Raw genomic sequence first — 20,445 nt, forward strand, 5'->3', positions numbered from 1 at the left:
TAATAAAGGAAGTGAAAGAAATGAGAGAGTTTGATGAAACAGAGGGAAATGTGTTGTTACTATGAAATAGGGTGTGCGAGGGAGAGAAGAAGGTCTGGAAAGGAAATGTTGTTTAACTAATTTTATTTTTTAAAAAAAAAATAGGGAAGGAGAACATACTTAGCCAAAAAGGGTGTGGTATAGCAAATACAAGAAAACCTGTTGGGAATGGGCTGGCCCAATGGACTTAACTCAATTGATAGCTGAGTCGGTTTTGTTCCCTCCATTCCTTTTCCTTTTTATTGTGGGGGAAAAGCAAACCCCTACTCTCTTCGCTTTCTCTGGCGGCATCTCTGCTGCAACTGTAACACTAACACTTCAACAGAACAGAACATGGCGACGGCTTCACAAGCTCGAGCTGTTAAGTCTCTCAACAAGTCCCCTGGAGGACGCCGTTTTGTCGTAAGCTTTCTTCTCTCTCTCTCTCTGTTTTTCTGTTGTTTCTGCTAAAACCCTAAACCCCGCCTTTGTTACAAATTAGTACTTTATTTTCGAATTGATAAAAGCCTTCTCTGAAGCTTTTCATTGCGAAGTAGCTACCAGTTATCGTTGAAATTTTGTTATCTGTATGCTCTTTTGTATTATTTGCGTGACATTTTCTTCTTCTAATTTTAAAAATCATTGAATGTACAGTTTAAGTCATTCTCGGATAGAGTAGATGAGATTGATATCAATGTATATCGAAGTCTTGATAAGGTCAAAGCCGAGCCATCCGAGGGTTCTTCTTTTTTCAGAGACTGCCTTATAGAATGGAGGGTATGTTTTAATATACAATTCAATTCCTCTCTTTTTTGTTTTACTTGTTTATTTGCTTTGCTGCATTCTTTGATTGATTGTATTTGCATTTGAGGAACATGTTGTGATAGCCGATGTCTTTAAGCAATGACAGGTGAGAAGGAGTTGCATACTAATCCAAATTCATTAATTGTGTAAAGAAAAAAAATTGCAGACTTTTATTACTAGCATGATCCTCTACTTCATCTCAGTCAGTCAATCTTTGTATAAATTATGTGCTTTAATTGTCAAATACAGGAGTTGAACACTGCTGAGGATTTCATTTCATTATATGAAGAAATTATGCCTTATACACAAACATTGCCCCTGGTGCTGTTGCACAAGGAATCTTTAATATCAAAGCTTCTTTCTAGGTTGCACATAAAAGCAAGGCTATCCCTTGAACCAATTCTCAGGTATGCTAGTCTTTTTCCATGGATTACTTCATTTTGCTTGATACGGAATTGTAGTGTGTTACACGATGAAGTGGTAACAATAAATCATATTACTTTGTTTTGAAAAACTTGGACATGGTATGTTTTAATGTGATTGGAGCAAGTATTTTGCATTCATGGTAGTAACAACAATTTTGGTGCATTCCTGACTTTCCTATCAGGTCTAGTTATTATCTTCAGCTTTATGTACACATTGATTGATTGATTTGGGATTCTTTTTGAGTGGTTGAATTCAGTTGTGAAAATTTATCGAAATTTATTAGTATTTGAATCTAGCTGTATAAGTATGCTGTTCTAATTACTATACGCACGTGTAAATATTAAATACTATTATATTTTCTGATTTATACCAGTGTTATTATATTTGTACTGAATGTTAACAACCAGGTAACCTTGGACTTGGTTAATTAATGGCTAGTTGGTTGTTATTTTCAGTGTTTTTTGTTTTCCTGTTGCTCTACAGCTGTTGCCAATAAATCTCAAGGCTTTGTTTTACAGGTTAATTGCAGCTTTATCTAGGGATCTCCTAGAGGAATTTGTTCCGTAAGTTGCTTATCACTTTGACAATTTTGGCTCTTTTGAGTTTCCCCTTCATTTCAATTGTCAAATCTTGCATAGCTCTTGCACATTTATATTTTTAACGAGAATGCTCACATGGTTTTCTTATTCATTATGGATATTGGCTTTTCTAGTCTATTGCCAAGAATTGTTGATTCTTTAGTCTCTCTTCTTGAGAGTGGTGGTGATAGGGAGCCAGATATCATTGAGCAGGTATATTCTATCATTTTGGAAAATGTTCTTATGAGTCTATCTTGTTCATTTCTTCTTTGGTAGTTTCCTTAGTTAAGCGTGAATTTTTGAAATGTTTGTTTTTATGCAGATATTCATGTCATGGTCATACATTATGATGTATCTGCAAAAATATCTTGTACGCAATCCATCAGAGGTGCTCAAGTGAGTAGTTGAGTTTGAACTTTTGTAGTTTTTTGTTTTTTCATTACCATATGAACTTAACTATGCTGCAAGCCCTGAAATACTCTGGGATGTGTATGCCGTTACCTGCACCATTTTGTTAAATCCCAAGGATTAATTTAATTTGCATCAGATTAAATATGGACTAGAACTGACTACTTACACTTTATCTCATTTGATCAATGAATTATTTGAGAGTAGTCTTCCCTTTCCTTGATTGGGCATTGTAATTTATTATTGTAATAGAATTTATACTTTTCTAACTGAGCAATTTTGTGATAAAGCAGAAAGCTAGTTGAGGCAAAAATCTTAGAAACTGTATTTTAAATTCTTAATATAGTTCAAAGGGATATGGTTTGCAAACATGGAAGGGCCCCTAATTTAAGTCTACAGACTACAACAACCTTAAAATGGTAGCATGATCTGAAAATTGAATGAGAAACAAAATAGATGGGGGCTAGTATTGATTATAATATGATGCTGGCCTTCAAAACTAGAAGTATAAGATCAGTAAGTGTTATTAAAAAAATTGAAATGCTGTTTCTGTCCCAGTGGAGTGTTTTGGCTATAGGAGATGCAAGAGGTGTAGGAGAGCTTGAAAAAGGAGCTAAAGCATTAAACTCACATTAAACCTCTGTTCACTTTTGTAGGCAATAGCAATAGATCCCCATGCACGAAAGCAACACAAACTTAATGGAATGACATACTGTGGTTGTGTTATTCCTTAGTTTTTTGGGTCATATAGCTTTAACAGACTCAATTATTCTTCATGCCCATTGGCTGGAAGTGTGTATAAATGAGAAAGACAACCATTTTACAAAAGTCTTGAAGTAATGCCTTGCTGCATTACTTGCATTGTTGGGACAATTTCCTATCACTTTTTTTTTTCTCAGCAAAAAATATATGATATATTTATAGACTAGTACACTGAAAGTACATAGGAATAGATGTGAATCCTACTTTTTTATTTTGCAACTTGCTGCACCTCGCAATACCTGATCATATTATCTTTAAGGGTACTAAGGTAATGTTGCTAGCATCTAAGAATGAGAAAAGGGACGTTCCACCAAGGGTTGTTAAACACTTTACATGGAACTTGCAAAAAATTATCCCAACCAAGTTAGCTAGGCTTGAAGGACAACTGATTGATTACATTGTTTATTTTATTCTACAACCAGGCACTGAATTAAAATCTGATTTTTCTAATTTTGGAGTTGTTTTTCTTGATATTGATTCCTCAAGGGTCACGTCAAAATTGAGGTATTATCCAAAAGAATATGTCCAACAATTCATGGCAGAAGCAATGTCATTTGTTTTGAGGAATGCCCCAGATGAGCAGCTCAAAAGAGGTAGTCATGTTATTGATTATTTTGTTGTGGCTCCCCCCTCCCTTCTGTCTTGTTTTCTATATTTTTAAACAATTCCCCTGATTTTCTAGGGCTTGTTAAATAAAATGGTTCCTGGTTTAATCTTTCTGTAATTATGCTTCTATTGATTTGTTTGGATGGTTGCCAAACTTCTATTATTATTGTTTAATGGAACAGGAATCCGAAGAGTAATTGATGATGCAGTGAAGAAGCCATCTCTGTGTAGAGAGTCAGGTGTTGAAGCATTGGTTTTTAATATTATGAAAGGTCACTCATCCAGGTTCCATTCAAAAGCAGAGCGAGTGTTACAGTTGTTGACTAGTGAAGCAATTTATCCTATTGGTGATAAAGCTGACCAAGGTAATCTTGTTCTCCAGTTAAAAGAATTGTATTTTGATTCTTCTGATTTCACAAATCATTTGTGTAATTGTTGCTCAATCAAGCTGCTAGGCTACATCATATCAATAACATACTATGATCATCAGTATATGATTGATCTTTTTGTTAATCGGAGAATATACATTTTTCATTGGTTAAATCCCCCTGCAAACCAGACAAGGATTTAAGGAATGCAAGCAACCTCAATTTTGAATTTACTTTGTCCCTTTTAACATAATATCTTCCAAATCTCCCTCCCATGGTAGTTTTTATGAATATTTGGAATTGGTGAGATATGAAATTTGCTTTCATTAGATAGTTATTTTGTTATTACACGGAATGTGGTGAACATTTTGAAGGTTTATTCATAGCACTTGATGAATACTAGAAAAACCATGTGTAAGCATCAGACAGACACCATTTGATGATCTAGCCTCCAAGCAGGCTATTTTCTTTAGAATAGAAAGAAACTCGCGCATTCTCAACTTTGTAAAGTTAACCAGTAATTGATTGGTCCGTGCAATTTTCTTTTTCTCATGTCTCCTGTCCTCACCTGGTGCGATCAAGCTTTTTGTTGTTATGTATCTCTTGTAAATTTCTCTTTAATTTTTATTAAAACTTATGGGATTCTTGTGACAGGTTATTGTCTCTCTTTAGGAAACTGATGTTTTTTTTACTGTGGTCTAGTGCCAATTTGGCTATCTGTAGATATAATTTTGTTGATTTGTAATGCATTTTATCACATTGTTTCTTATTTCTACCTGCCTCTATTTCAGATTCAATGATCATTCTGAAAATTGTTAAATCTGTCTTCAAGAAACTATGCGAGAAGATGGAGTCTAAGGAGTTGGATTTGGTATGGAATTGCATATATAAGGAAGTAAATGAATGTCTTAATACTGGAAATAGCAGGCACCTACGACATATTTTATCAGTGCTTGTCTCGGCTATAAAGGTGCAAAATGGGCAAAAGGTGTCTGGTAAGTTGAAATACTTTATGTTACAGAACTTTTCCTTTTGATCTGTTCAGCTAAGTTGAGCTAATTGACAAGGATAATAAACTATGGTAGTTTTATAGTAAACTCATCATAAGCATATATTGGTATTTGATAAATGGATTGAATTTTAAGTTTGTTTAGGGAATCCGCCATAATGTTATCTTTTCCTTTTATTATTTAAATTTTTGTTACACTTGGAAGTAGTATGAGAGTAATCGCCATGGAAAGGTATGGTTAAGCCATTCCCAAATGTGAGGCTTTTAGGACCCGAACCTTTGTCCTCCATTAGGAGCGCAGTTTGCTTATCAGTGTCCAACCCCTTGTGGTTTATTAGTAAAATTTCAAGTCCTGGTTTTGTTAATATATGCTTATAGGTATAGCTTCTGTTTGGTATTTTTTTGCTTCTCTTCATCACTTATTAAGTGTACATATATTAATGGGTAATAAATAAGAGTCAGTGAATGGGTTGAGTTTAGGTACGATTGCTATCAGTTGGCTTGAGATTATCTCATTTTCATTTCGTCAAAGTGTGCATCGTGTTAATAGCATTTTTTTTTTCCGTTCAAATGTAATGTTTTTGACATAGGGATAGTGTGCATTTTCTTTTCTTTAGGAAGTTGCTAGAGTGGTCTATGTGGTTTTGCATTGATTTTAATTGCATTTTTGGCAGATTATAAGCCTATGCTGGAACTAGTTCTGCTGCTAGTGCAGACATTTATCAAACCTTGTGGAGTTATTGATTCACAGGAAGATATATATTTAGTTGTTGATAAGATTTTGAAATTAATGTTGGCCATTCTCAAAGGGCTCTGTAATTGCAATACCTCAATGATATCAGAGTGTGCTTTCAAGTGGGCTCCGATTTTTGAATCACCTCCAATTTTTAAATCAGCAAGCTCTAGGTAATGAACAGAACAGTGATATTATGATATTGGAATTCCCTTTAACTTGTTTCTATACCCTCTTGACATGTTTGAGCTTGGATTCCAGTTTGCTGCGTTTCATTAGAGAACTGCTACAGGAGAATCTTTGTTTACTTCATTTCAGAAGAAATGTTATAAGGTAACCTCATAATTGAGTGTGTGCATGATCAAATTGTTGTTTAATATTATACATATATAAATATTTGACTTCTATGACTTGTTTTTAGTGCAATGAATGATTTGATGGAGATTTCAGAGGAAGAGGTCATACATTTGTTACGATCTTTCTGTGAGAAAATGCAATTGGATAAACAGAACTCAGATTTTGTAGATGGAACAAGTGAAGAAGCACCACTGACTAGAATTTGCAGTCGTTTACAAGAGATAATATGTTGTTGGAAGGGAAAAATAAATGATATTGCACATGCTGATGTATTATGTCAAATTGATGAAGGAGTGTTGGCACTGCTGTGGGGAGCTGTTAGTTGCTATGCTCATATGTGTATTGTTGGTGCCAATCCGTCCTTGATGGTGGAGCTTGTGGATGCTGTAGATAATTTTCTGACTGTGAAATCTGGTATTGTATTACCTTCATTCCTGTATTCTTTCAGATATGATTTTCTGATGAGAAATCTTGTAGAACCTTGTGTCTAGGCTATATTAAAGCTGGTATTCTGTATTCCATTGTGTTTTGACTAGGTCGTGCTTGCTATCATAATATTGAACTGGATTGGACCATATTAAGAAAATATCTGGTTATGAGTTTACACTTGGATTATTGTATTTGTTGATCTTACAATTATTTTTTTCTATTTTGCTGCATGTGTTTTGCTGTTGAATTCTGTAGGTAATAAAAATAGAAAATACAATTTCTTATATTATTTTGTTTTTCTCTCTGTTTTTATCTGCAGACTGTATTGGAGATATGTCTAAAAAGGCCTGGGAAAGCATTATAGGGGCTGCATTAAGTTCTTTCAACAGATTGTACAGCAACAGTAACCATGGAGCTGATGAAACTGGAAAGTTTTTAAGTCTTGCAAAACGATATAAATCATCTCCACAAGTGTTGTTTGCTGTTGCTGGTTATTTGGAATTCAAGCATGGGTAGGTGAACATATGTTTATGTTAATTGCTTCCAGACATTTCTTCTTGTTTTCCAACCAAATTAATCCCTTAAATTAAAGTGTTAGTCAATTTGGTACTTGAAATTATAAAAATGTCATTTATTTCCTAAAATTACCACAAGTCATTTTAGTGTATATATATATATATATATTTGTAATTTGAGGACTAAAAATGACCATCATTGTTTGGTAGTGCTAGGGACTAAAATGTACACCGTTCAATAATTTTAGGGTACTAAAATGACATTTTTGTAATATTAGGGACTAAATTGACCACTTTACATAATTTCAAGAAATAATTTTGTGTATTTGTCTCTACCAATTCTATAGTAGTCCCATTTTGTCAATAGGTGTATTAGTAGTTATAGCTCTGTACTTGTGTAACCCTCTCACTTGCATATCACAGTTCTTTGTTGGAAGACGCTGTGTATAGAATTTATCATCCAGAGCTTGAAGAAAAGACTGCAGATGCAGTGGCAACATTTTCTGATAATTTACATCATTCAGACAAGGAGATTCGCATTTCAACTCTTAAAATACTTTGTCACTATAAACCTTTGGGTTGGGAAAATTCTTCAGTGGATCAGCCAGTTGCTAAGAAAAGGAAAACTGAAGTTTCTCCAACTCTAAATGTCGAATGCACAGAAAATAATGTATGTATCTTACTATCTTTTATATTCTGTTCCGCTTTTTTAACTTAAGCTTCAGTATGTCAGTGTGCTTTTTGGTGAAATGACAGGCTCTGCTGTTGCTCCTTTCTATTGAAACAACTCCTATTTCAATTTCTTCAAGCAGAAGCATTCAGCTATTCATTTCCAAAATACAGATGGAACTATCTGCTGGAAGGATTCCTAATGTTTATGTGCCTCTTGTTTTGAACGGATTGTTTGGCATCTTGAATAATCGATTTAGCTACTTATGGAATCCCGTATTAGAATGTATTGCTGTCTTGATTAGCCTACATTTTTTACGTGTATGGGATAGCCTTGTTGCTTATCTAGAAAGGTGCCAAACAATTTTTGATACCCCTTCTAACTTGCACGGGAGTGTCAATGGTGCATTGTTTGATCAGCCAGCTGGTACGTTTGAATTTTATTTACACCATCCATAATGTTCCTCAGTTCTTCCCCATTTTGCGTACAGGATGTCATAGGCGTGAGACTTGGACACTATTTTATATGTAATTGGTTAATTGTTGGTGAATTGGACGTGAGTTCAATATATTCTGTGAAATTATAATTAATTAGTTTGCATTTAGCTTAGTTGGTAATAACCCAAATAAAAAGTTGATGTGTTAGATTTTGTAATTTTTTTCTTCAAAAACTTCAAATTCCTAACTTTTATTTTTTACAATATATAGAAAAATAACAAAAATTTAATTATTACTATTTTGGTGGGTGTTATGTAAGGAAAAGTTGCCATTTAAGTTCTCGACTTTTGAGATTATATTCATGATCTGCCATCCTGCAGGCCTGGTAATCAAGTTGATTTTGTTTCTCAGGTTTAGTTGATTGTTTCAAATTGTTTGTCTATCATGCATCTGATAGCACACCATCTGTAACAATATTAGCATTATTGCTGCAAGCTTTGCAAAAAATTCCAACTGTTATTGAACCTCGCTCTCGGCAATTCATTCCTTTATTTTTGAAGTTTTTGGGATATCCTGATCTTGTAAGGTAAATATTTACTGTATTTTGTCTCTTTCATGAAGCATGACATTGAACTATATGAACATCTTAAGCTTGACTTAAATTACCATGTTTGACAATTTTTTTTCATTTGCAAAATGAAATTGCAGTGTGGGATTGTTTGATTCTCATGCTTGTAAAGGGAAAGAGTGGAAGGCCATCTTAAAAGAATGGTTAAATTTGTTGAAGCTGATGAAAAATCCCAAGTCATTTTACTGTGGCCAGTTTCTTAAGGATGTTCTGCAGCATAGGTTGATGTGCAATTCAATTATGTATCTTATACTGCAATGTTTCTTTCACATGGTCTTCTATTTTAAACATACTTTTTTTTCCTTTCTGTTTTTGGGTATTTGGCAGGCTTTTAGAAGAAAATGATACTGAAATACAGATGAGAGTTTTGGATTGCCTGTTAATCTGGAAGGATGATTATATTTTACCATATGTTGAACATTTAAGAAACTTGATTAGTTCAAAAAATTTAAGGGAGGAACTGACAACATGGAGTTTATCGAGAGAATCTGAAATAATTGAAGAATGCCACCGGGCTTATCTTGTGCCATTAGTTATCCGTCTTTTGATGCCGAGAGTAAGAAAGTTGAAAGGACTTGCATCTCGAAAGGTATACTCAATTTGAGTATCTTGAGGTTGTTTTATATTTCTGTCATCCTATTTTTTTTTTGTCACACATGCTTTTCATTTGCCTTTAACTTTGTAGACTAATCATTTGTCATTTTTTTATTTGTCAGAAAGCAAGCATTTGTCATCGGAAATCTATTCTTAGTTTCATAGCTGGACTTGATGTTGTTGAGCTGCCTCTTTTCTTTGCACTACTGATAAAGCCCTTGCAAATAGTGAAGAAAACTGATGGGCCTGCTAACTTGTTTTGGACTTCAGATAAAGTTTCTATTGATGAATTTCAAGCTGATGCTTTGTTGGAATATTTTACTTTGGACAATATAGCAAACCTATCCTGGAAAAAGAAATATGGTTTTTTGCATGTCATTGAAGACATTATTGGGGTTTTTGATGAATTGCATATCAGGCCTTTTCTTGATCTACTGGTGGGGTGTGTTGTTCGGTTATTGGAGAGCTGCACTTCAAGTCTCCATGCAAATTTGAATGGGCTTCCTTCAGATCAGCACAATTGTAGCACTAGCTCAAATTCTCTTGGGGAGGACAGTGTGCCAACAAACCAAACCCAGGTAAAATTATGTTCATGGTTTCATGCTGAATGCAAATTTTAATGTGTAGTGAACTATCTAAGTGAACTTGAGAATGAAATAAATGTTTCAGGGTAGATGTTGGCACAAATAGTGATTAGCACTGGCATTTGGTGTGCTTGAATAAAATTAACTTTTTTTATCAACTTTTGTGGGATAAGAGCTAAGGCTTTGTTTTTCTTGTTGTTGAATCTTTTGTGGATGTTTTAGTGGCAGTGATGGTTGCTTTGCTATGTTGCTTGTTATAATTGTCTCCTTCTTGTTGCTTGATGGCAACTAAAACTAGATTAACTGAGCTACTGGATGTGGATGGAATCATAACTTTTCCTTCTTATGATCTTTATTGTCTGTTTTATTGAATATTCTAGTTTTTAATTTGTTTGTGCAGATTAATGGTACTTTGAACCAGCTGAAGGATATGAGATCTCTGTGCCTGAAAATTATTTCCCTTGTACTCAATAAGTACGAAGATCATGAATTTAGTTCTGATTTGTGGGACAGATTCTTTTCTGCAGTAAAACCGCTGGTTGATAAATTTAAACAAGAGGCTGCTAGTAGCGAGAAACCAAGTTCACTGTTATCTTGCTTTTTGGCCATGAGTGCAAACAATAAACTTGTAGCACTATTATACAGGAAAGAAAGTCTTGTACCTGATATATTTTCCATTATCTCTGTCAATTCAGCTTCTGAAGCTGTTATATATTGTGTTCTAAAGTTTGTTGAAAACTTATTAAGCCTTGACAATGAGTTTAATGATGAAGACAATTCTGCTCAAAGAGTTTTACTTTCAAATATTAAAGTACTGATGGACAGCATGTGCTGTTTATTTGGAAGTGATAATGCAATCAAGAGGTATATTAGTTCTATTTGCTTAAGCTCTCTCAATTTTAGTTGCCAAATTAATTAGTTTAACCATGTAAGTGTGCATGTTGCTGCTAACTCAATACTCAGTCTCTGCATTTGGTTTGGTAATTGTATTTTACTCCTACACAATATAAAGTAACTGTTAACAATGATACAAAATACCCTGTGGTTCTCTATGCAAGAAAGAATTTTTACAGTCTAGTTGATAAGGGGCAGTGATGAATGGTAGCTGTAAGGAGCATGAGGTAAACAAAAATTGTAAGTGTCACATGTGATTAAGTATCTACAATCTCCATAATCAAGCTCAAATACAAGCATCTAGGAAGGGCCTTTGGACAATCAATTTTCCCATCTAGACCAATGCTGAAAATATAGATCTGAATGAAAACTGATAACTGGTCATTAGTGTGTCAAGCAGTTGTTTTTTGTTAATTAAGGGTTGCTGTTATTCTGGGTGTCTGAGAGCTTTACCTGTTTGTGGTATATATTAGATATAAACAATGGTGCACTTTCACCTAACAACTTAAGCATTTTAGGAGAATTGGTCCTTGACATATATTAGTGTCTCTATGACCAAGTGGTTAGGAGTTCCTTGTTGCTTCCATTCTTATAATAAAATTTGACTTCATGCAAAGGTAGTGGGCCTGTGCTTCAAGGCCAAAGGCCCCAGTGTGAGGGAGCGTGTTAGCATAAAATCATTTATGTGCTTTCTGCTTAAGCTTTTAGGAAGTTGGTCCTTGACAGTTTAGAAATAGAGAACAAAGACTATATAATGGCATAGTAGAAAGGAGGTAAGCAGTGAAGTTTATCAATAGGATTAGGATTGCAAGTGGAACAAATACCTTTGCATAATTTATTTGGAAGTTTCTAGTGCATGAGGCAGGGCAGGAGATTGGGCAAACACAATCTGATTATTTGAAAAATAACAAGATTATGTACTAACATACTCAGGAAATGTGTTGACATGATAATTTTATCATATGAAAGTCTGATGCCTTATTATATTTTTTTTATTGCATATTATGTATGAAATAAACAACATTCTTTTATGTATGAGAACACATGTAGGAGAATGAGGAGTTGAGCACTTAATGTTTTGCTCTCTTTTTTCTTGGACAGAAAGCTGATCAAATCTCCTGGTGAGACAGTAATAAGAATTTTAGAATTTTTGCCCAAGTACATCAGCGAGGCAGAGTTGGCAAAGCAGTTTGTGGACATATTGCTTCTGTTCTTGGAAAATAAAACTCAAAATTCTGGTGAGAGAATAGTGTATATCCACACTTGTTCTCTTTTCATCCTTTGCCTTTTTGACAACTTAATTCCTGCATTAATACTGAAACTCTCTTGGTTATAGATGTTAGGGTTGAAGCTTTGCAAGTCATTCAAAATATTATACCGATACTAGGACATGGAAGTACCGCTAAAATTCTAAGTGCTGTTTCTCCCTTATATATTTCGGCTGAGTTGGATATGCGTTTGAGAATATGTGATCTTCTTGATGCTCTTGTAGCTTCTGATGCATCTTTACTCTCAGTGGTAATCCCTGTTCTTTTGTCTCCCTTGATCCATGCATATTTCTTTCGAAAAAAACCATACCACATTCCCTGTTTCTTTAATTTTTCTCTACTATTTTATTGGGATGCAGGCAAAACTTCTTCGACAGCTGAATGCAACATCTACTTTGGGTTGGCTTGATCATGATGCCATTTTAAATGCTTACGGAATCATTAATACTGATTTCTTCAGAAGCGTTCAAGTGGAGCATGCATTACTTATTTTATCACATTGTGTGCATGACATGTCATCAGAAGAAACAACTTTTATGTTTAGTGCATATAGTTCATTGCTGTCTTTTGTTGATTTTTCTGCTCATATCCTTTGCCAAGAAGGAAACAGTGAAGAACAGTTGTCAGTGATGAGAAACACTGATAGTTGTTGGACAAAATCTTGCATCCAGCGTACAGCAAAGAAATTTCTCTTGAAGCATATGGCAGATGCGATGGACGGATCACTTTCAGTTATAAAGGTATTTGTTAAACTTCAGTCATAAATCATTTTTAAGTGTTAGGTACTGTATCATAATTATATGAAGTTCCATCATATATGTGCATATAGTTGGCCTTTTTCCTATGTCTGCCTTTGTGGCAGCACACGTCTGTCTCACATATAAGTGGGCAAATTTGTTGCCATTCCTACTTTTTATCATTGCAAGGATAATGAGAATAGTAAATTGGCATAAATACTATGTTTATTTCTATTTGAAAATGTAAGCTTAAATTATAAATAAATAGTTGTATATTTATGTTTTTACTTTTTACACTGGTTTATGTTGTTGCAGGGATGGATAAAATTGTTACATCAAATGGTGTTGAAGCTTCCGGAAGTGTCAAACCTCAAATCACTTATGGTCTTGTGCAATGAGGATGGTGAAGTGAATTTTTTTGACAATATAACTGACTCGGTGGTATGTTTTTATTCCAAACATTTCATGGCTATATGTTTACTGTCATTATTTTCTAATGAAACAGTTTTCTTCTGCTTTTGCTTATTATAAACTTTAATTCTTGTTATTCATTTGTTAGTTCTTTAGTTCTGGTGTAGTTATTTAAATGCTTGCAGAATGTCTCATGTAAGTACAATTGATGTTGCAGATACGTAAGAGAGTCAAGGCATTGTCTTGGTTTCGGAATGTTATCAGTGTGAACAAGTTTTCAGAGGTAGTAACTTTATCCTTTCAAATGAAAGTATTTTTCCTAGTTACTGAAATTTAATTATTTTATTGTTTACTACCAGTTCATCACTGAGAAAGTGTTCATGCGACTCTTCTTCAACATGTTGTATGATGAGAAAGAAGGAAAGGCAGAACATATGAAAAATGCATGCATAGAAACCATTGCTTCTGTATCTGGTCAGATGGGATGGAAGTCATACTATGCATTATTGATCAGATGTTTTTGGGGTGCATCCCGTAGTCCAGACAAACAGAAACTCTTCATACGCCTGATTTGCAGTATTTTGGATAAATTTCACTTTTCAGAAGTTCCTCACAATAAAGAACCTAAGGAATCTTTGGGTGGAGTTTCTGACATGGATATAACTGATACTGATGTGAACAAAGAGATACAGACATGCCTGTATAAAGTTGTGCTTCCAAAGATACAGAAGTTACTGAATTCTGATTCTGAAAAAGTCAATGTAAATATCAGTCTTGCTGCACTGAAGTTACTTAAATTACTTCCAGGAGATGTGATGGACTTGTATCTTCCAACAATTGTTCATCGAATTTCAAACTTCTTGAAGAGCCATCTAGAAAGCATTCGTGATGAAGCCAGGTCGGCATTGGCTACTTGTTTGAAAGAACTTGGATTGGAATACTTGCAATTTATTCTCAAGGTTTTGCAATCTACCTTGAGACGAGGATATGAACTTCATGTCTTAGGATACACGCTTAATTTTATTTTGTCCAAGTGTCTTTCAAGTCCAGTTGCTGGAAAGATAGATTACTGTTTGGAGGATCTGCTTTCTGTGATAGAGAATGACATTCTTGGAGATGTTGCTGAGCAAAAGGAGGTGGAAAAGATAGCTTCAAAAATGAAAGAAACAAGGAGGAAAAAATCATTTGAAAGCTTGAAATTGGTGGCCCAAAATGTAACATTCAAAAGCTATGCACTGAAGCTCCTTGCACCAGTGACTGCTCATTTGAAGAAGCACATCACACCAAATGTAAAAGGAAAATTGGAAAATATGTTGCAACATATAGCTACTGGTATTGAAAGCAACCCCTCTGTAGATCAGACTGATCTATTTATATTTGTTTATGGCATTATTGAAGATGGATTAAATGACGAAATTGGTTGGCACGAGAATAAATTGTTGAAATTGGAAGGCAAAGATAGCCGTATTAATGCCAAAAGAATTTCTACAGGCCATGTAGTTGCTAATGGCTTATTGTGTTCACACCTTATTACAGTGTTTGGTCTCAGAATATTTCATAAGCGAATGAAGAGTATGAAACAGGATGTAAAAGATGAAAATACTTTATCCTTATTAGACCCTTTTGTCAAGCTATTATGTGATGGCTTATGCTCTAAGTATGAGGATATCTTATCTACTTCCCTTGGGTGCCTTGCTATACTGGTAAAGTTGCCTTTACCATCCCTTCAACAACATGCTGAGAGAGTAAAGGCTGCTCTGTTGGATATTGCTCATGGTTCGGTGAACTCTATCAGTCCTTTAATGCAGTCTTGCTTGACTTTGCTGACTGTGCTTTTGAGGAACACTAAAATTTCTCTCACCTCAGATCAAATAAGTTTATTAATTCATCTTCCTATATTTCTTGATCTTGAAAAAAATCCATCGTTGGTGGCCCTGTCACTTCTAAAGGGAATTGTCAGTCACAAGATGGTGGTACCTGAGATATATGATCTTGTTACTACGGTTGCTGAACTGATGGTGACAAGTCAAATGGAACCCGTTCGCAAAAAATGCAGTAAAATTCTGTTGCAGTTTCTGCTTGATTATCAACTTTCAGAGAAACGCTTGCAACAACATCTTGATTTCCTGCTCTCAAATTTGAGGCAAGTGTTTCAGCTAGTTTTTTTTTGTTATTAATATTATATTTTCTTTTTCAAAGATTGATTTTAGCCGTGTGGATGTTTTAATCCTTTACAGGTATGAACATTCAACTGGACGGGAATCTGTTCTTGAAATGATTCATGCTATTATTGTCAAATTTCCAAGAAGTGTTTTGGATGAACAATCACATATATTGTTTGTCCATTTGGTAGCGTGCTTAGCCAATGACAATGATAATATTGTTCGTTCTATGAGTGGGGCTGCTATAAAGAAGCTCATTAGTTCTGTTAGTCCTAATTCACTTAAATCTATTCTTGAGTATGCTCTTTCTTGGTATTTGGGTGGCAAGCAGCAACTATGGGGTGCAGCTGCTCAGGTAATGTTCTCTAAAATGTCTTGTGAATCATAAATTTATTAGAAAGCATAAATTTCAATATTATATCACCTCAATATATTGATATTTTTTTTGGGTTTGCTTGTAATGTGCCATGGTCTTACCATATCATGCTTATGTGGTGTCTTTTGTAGTTAATATTTTTTTGTTCCTTGGGTTTGCTTGTAATATGATAGGAAGAACTGTTGGAAATACAAGCATTACTTTCTGACCAAATATTCCAAAGGACAGTATAGATGCCATGTTGGCATAAAATGTTTATTTCTGTACTCCTATTACATCACATGTTTAATGGAAAGAAATGAGTCTAAACTCGGATGACACACCTAACAGTTACCAAAAAATTCCTAATACAATGGCTGCAGAGCATTACATTAAATGACTGGTGTTTGCAAGTAGAACCACACCTAGTGCACTTTATTGAAGAAAGAGCTTTGTGTAGTGTATGAATAGTAATTAGTATTAATGATGCTCAGAACTACTGTTCAAAGGAAATACTTGATGTTGGGATTTAGATAGCTTTGGTTTTTCATATAGGATTGTCACAGGAATCTTTCTCCACAAAGTAAGAAACTGGAGGAAAGACTTGCTTTGGTAATCACAGGAAGAATCAAGAACCAATCCATTTTGTGTTTGATTTAATTCCATTTTTTTGTTTGACATTAATCATGAAAATTATTTCAGCATAGAACATTTTTAATTTTTCCTGTCAGCATCATTCATATTGACCTCTGAAATTGCCGATACAGGTTCTGGGGCTGCTGATTGAAGTAAAAAAGAAAGGATTTCAGGAACATATAAATTGTATTTTGCCTGTGACTAAACACATCTTGCATTCTGCCGTAGATGCAGTTACTAACAGGCAAGAGGGCTTTTCTGCTGAATCTGCCATTCCGCTTTGGAAGGAGGCATACTATTCTCTTGTTATGTTAGAGAAGATGATTAATCAGTTCCGTGATTTATGCTTTGCAAAGTATCTTGAGGTAAATCTCTGTGTCTAATAAATATATTTGGATTCAGACATTGACATGTATATATGCATTGCTTATGACATGACATGTAGTCTACGAAATCTCTTTATAAAAAAGGCCATGTGGATTGCTAGCTGGCTCATTTGAGTCTGTAATTTTATTTGACTTTGGGTTTTGGCTGGAGTTATGAAGGAAAAGGAATGGTTAAAGTTGTTAGAAATACAACTAAAATGAACTATTTGATTTTGGGTTTTGATAGGATGAGCTATTTGGTAATTAATCGGAACAAACTAAAACCTTAAGCTGTTACTGCTAGGCCTATGCATGGTTTTATCATTTGTGTCTTTAACATGCTCAGATGAAAGAATTTTTGGGCTTGAAGCATGGAAAATTCATAGATCCAACCCCTTGTGCTGCAATTTTAATCTTGTTAAGAACAATGGAATGACAAGGTTCTGATACCATGTCTTGTAATAACTCTTCTATAAACTCACTGCTGGGTGGAAGCTCTATACTGTAGAGTGTAGGCAGTTTTTTCCTGCCATACAAGCACTAATGTGGGAATAATCAAAACTTTACCATTTAACTTTCCACTCTTCAGTTTCCCACATTTCATAGCAAGCACTCTGACATGTTGACATGTAATATTTTGTACAGACATTTCAGGATATATGGGAAGCAATATCTGAGATGCTGTTGCACCCGCATTCATGGATACGCAACAGATCAGTTCGCCTTGTAGCCCTATACTTTGCACGTGCAACAGATGTTAGCAGAGAAACTAATGGAAGCTCCTTAAGAAGTTATTTTATTATGAGTCCAAGTAGACTATTTTTAATAGCCACTTCTCTTTGCTGCCAACTAAAAATGCCATTCATAAATGATGCTGACAGCAGCCTGATGACCCAGAATATTGTCTTTGCTATCTGTGGTGTGCATTCTTTGATGGGGCAAAATGCATGTATAGATCCCCCTGCATTCTGGTCTACTCTTGAGCAACAAGAAAAGGATCGGTTTCTTAAAGCTTTTGACTTGCTTGATTCAAGTAAAGGAAGAAGCATGTTCATGTCCTCATCTTTCTCTTCTATATATGAAGATAACAATCAGCTGAATGTTGACAATGCTCAACGTGCACTAGTCTCATTATTGCTCCGGAAAATGGGGAAGATTGCCCTCCAAATGGATGTTATTCAGGTTGGTACACAAGCTCTTTGCATGTGCATTCTTTAGTCTTGTTCATTGTGCCTATGATTAATATTATATCCTATTTCTCTTGCTTAACACAGATGGGAATAGTCTTCAACAGTTTTGGGAATATTATGGCGCAGATTAGTCAGGATGACTGCCAACACTATGCACACGTGATCTTGTTGCCTCTATATAAAGTTTGTGAAGGATTTGCGGGAAAAGTTGTTACTGGTTAGTTTTTCTAACTAGGATATGTAGAAATGCAGCCTAAATTTGCTTGTTTCCTCTCTTGTATTTCCTTAATTTTCTGTATAGTAGATAGTAGATAAATTCTAAGTTTGTGATAGGTAACCATCTTACTGAAATGTTGTGTAGAATTGTTTTTTGTAAATTTTTTGTATGGCTGGCTATGTTGTCCTATCAGAATCAGAATCCTCTCACATTACTAACGTGAGAGGGTCATGTTATGGGACAGAAAGATACCATAAAAAATCAATGGAGCCTACATAAATAAATGTGGGTCCTGCTATAATTTGTGTCTTTTTCCTAACATGATCCTTTCTTGTTATTAACGAGAGGGAGGATTCTGATCCATCCACCAAGACTTTCTTTACCTTTTATATTCCATATTTTTTTTGGTGATGGGGTGAGGGTGACTAGTCATGCCTAATGTTCTAATGTTTTGTTAATTGTTACTACTCTACCTAATATTTTTTGTTTATCGCTTCTCTTCTTTCCTCTTCTAATTCTTTCTGACATATTACTGAGCATGGTTGTTTTTTACCAGATAATGTCAAGAAGTTGGCAGAAGACACCTGTAAAAAACTAGAGAATATTTTGGGTACTCAGAACTTTGTGCAAGTTTACAACCTTATCAGGAAGAACCTTAAATTGAAAAGAAATAAGAGGAGACAAGAAGAAAAGCTCATGGCCGTTATCAATCCGATGCGAAATGCCAAACGGAAGTTAAGAATTACTGCCAAGAATCGTGCTAACAAAAAGAGAAAGATTACGACAATAAAAATGGGGAGGTGGATGCGTTGATTGAAAGGAGGTGTGAGGAGAAATGTCCATATCTCTGTACCTCTAGTTTGGCACTGTGAGTGCTCCTGTATTGAGGTTTTCGTAAAATCACTGATCTTGCCATGAACCAAGATACTCCTGGAGATAATCTCGTTTGCTAAAAAATTGAGATGTGAGATGCCATCTTATGAATGTTCCATCTACGCAGGGTTTTCAGGTATAAATGAAGCCATGTCAATGTCACCTGGTTGTTTGAAGAAAAATGGTGGCTTTGTGGAATTTTCTTCATAATTTTCATGATAGATGGTAACAAACATATCTTGTAAAAGAAAAAAAAAGTCAATTCACAGCTATAGCAGGCAGTTGTTGGTCAGCCTACTGTGCTTGAACTCTCCACTTATTTTTTAGTGTACAATAGTCAGCACTTCATACATACTACCAACTCAATTGGACTCTCCACTTATATATGCGGCTTGAAGCATGAATGATTCGCTTAACGATACTTATTTATGAAAATTGTTTGTAGCGTATATCCAAATTTTTGCTGTACAGACTAGAGGATAAAAAGAAATACAGCATTAGGGGAGAATATTCTTTTGGATTTTTGTTGTTCGTTTCTTGTTTTGCTTTCTACCCAATGTCATTCTTGGATCATGACATACAATTCCATATAATTCTTTCTAGTAATATTACTTACAGTTTTCTCTAGTCTAATAAATTTCAAGTGAAAAATAGAAGAGTTATTATTAATATATTTATTTATTCTTTTATCTCATTTTCACTCTATTTTACCTTTTTTCACTAATTATTAAACAACTTCGTTTTTTTTATCTCATTTTTTTATTTACCCGAAAACGGAGTTGATGTCGCCCATTCTCATCTTTTAAGCTCTGTAAAAACGATCATTATCTTAGGTTATATTGGATTCTCTATTTCATCATATTAGATTAGTTGTATTCTGTGCTCTGACTGAATTATATACTATCTTCAAGACTTAAAACTAAACAAAGGAAATATTATTCTTAAATTTCATGTGTATATTTTTTTTGGGTAAACAATTATTTTTGTTTCTGAATGTGTAATTTGTTGACAAATGCGTCCCTGAAAAATAAAAATACAAAATTTAGTCTGAAAGTGTTAAAAGTGCGACAAATATATCCGACTGTTAACTGTTAATAAAATAACCTGTGTGGCACAGAGGGATAAATTTTTCATTAAATGATTGTCAATATGATCATATCTAATTATCAGTATATGGGTATAGTTGTCATATAATATTGTGACAAATTATTATAATTGGAAATATAATGTGCGACAAATATATCCAAGCGTTACTAGTAGGTTGTGACTAATTATTATAATTTTAAAAAAATTATAATGAGTTGTGATTTTAAAACATAATTAAAGAAAAAAGTGACGTGCAACTATTGTTACTTGTTTGTTTGTCTGTTGTTGTTGAATGATTGTTACTTGTTAGTTTAAGATATATTTC

At 34.4% G+C, this 20,445-nt stretch overlaps 1 protein-coding gene across 1 annotated transcript; it reads left to right on the forward strand.

Moving 5' to 3' along the window:
- Nucleotides 1-275: 275 nt before the first annotated feature.
- On the forward strand, nt 276-19,661 carry LOC114395931 (small subunit processome component 20 homolog). The gene is made up of 31 exons (XM_028357799.1): nt 276-441; nt 673-795; nt 1,072-1,229; nt 1,767-1,811; nt 1,961-2,039; nt 2,149-2,222; nt 3,483-3,589; nt 3,785-3,967; nt 4,762-4,965; nt 5,654-5,885; nt 5,974-6,045; nt 6,134-6,483; nt 6,818-7,010; nt 7,437-7,683; nt 7,770-8,109; nt 8,532-8,706; nt 8,829-8,969; nt 9,076-9,337; nt 9,465-9,920; nt 10,327-10,790; nt 11,922-12,058; nt 12,157-12,338; nt 12,448-12,828; nt 13,141-13,266; nt 13,454-13,519; nt 13,596-15,379; nt 15,474-15,753; nt 16,521-16,754; nt 17,400-17,936; nt 18,029-18,161; nt 18,718-19,661. The coding sequence occupies exons 1-31, from the start codon at nt 373-375 to the stop codon at nt 18,972-18,974; spliced, it is 8,091 nt and encodes a 2,696-aa protein (XP_028213600.1). The 5' UTR covers nt 276-372; the 3' UTR covers nt 18,975-19,661.
- The last annotated feature ends 784 nt before the right edge of the window (nt 19,662-20,445 follow it).

This window comes from Glycine soja, chromosome 18 (genome assembly GCF_004193775.1).
Source record: "Glycine soja cultivar W05 chromosome 18, ASM419377v2, whole genome shotgun sequence".
Lineage (NCBI taxonomy): Eukaryota > Viridiplantae > Streptophyta > Magnoliopsida > Fabales > Fabaceae > Glycine > Glycine soja.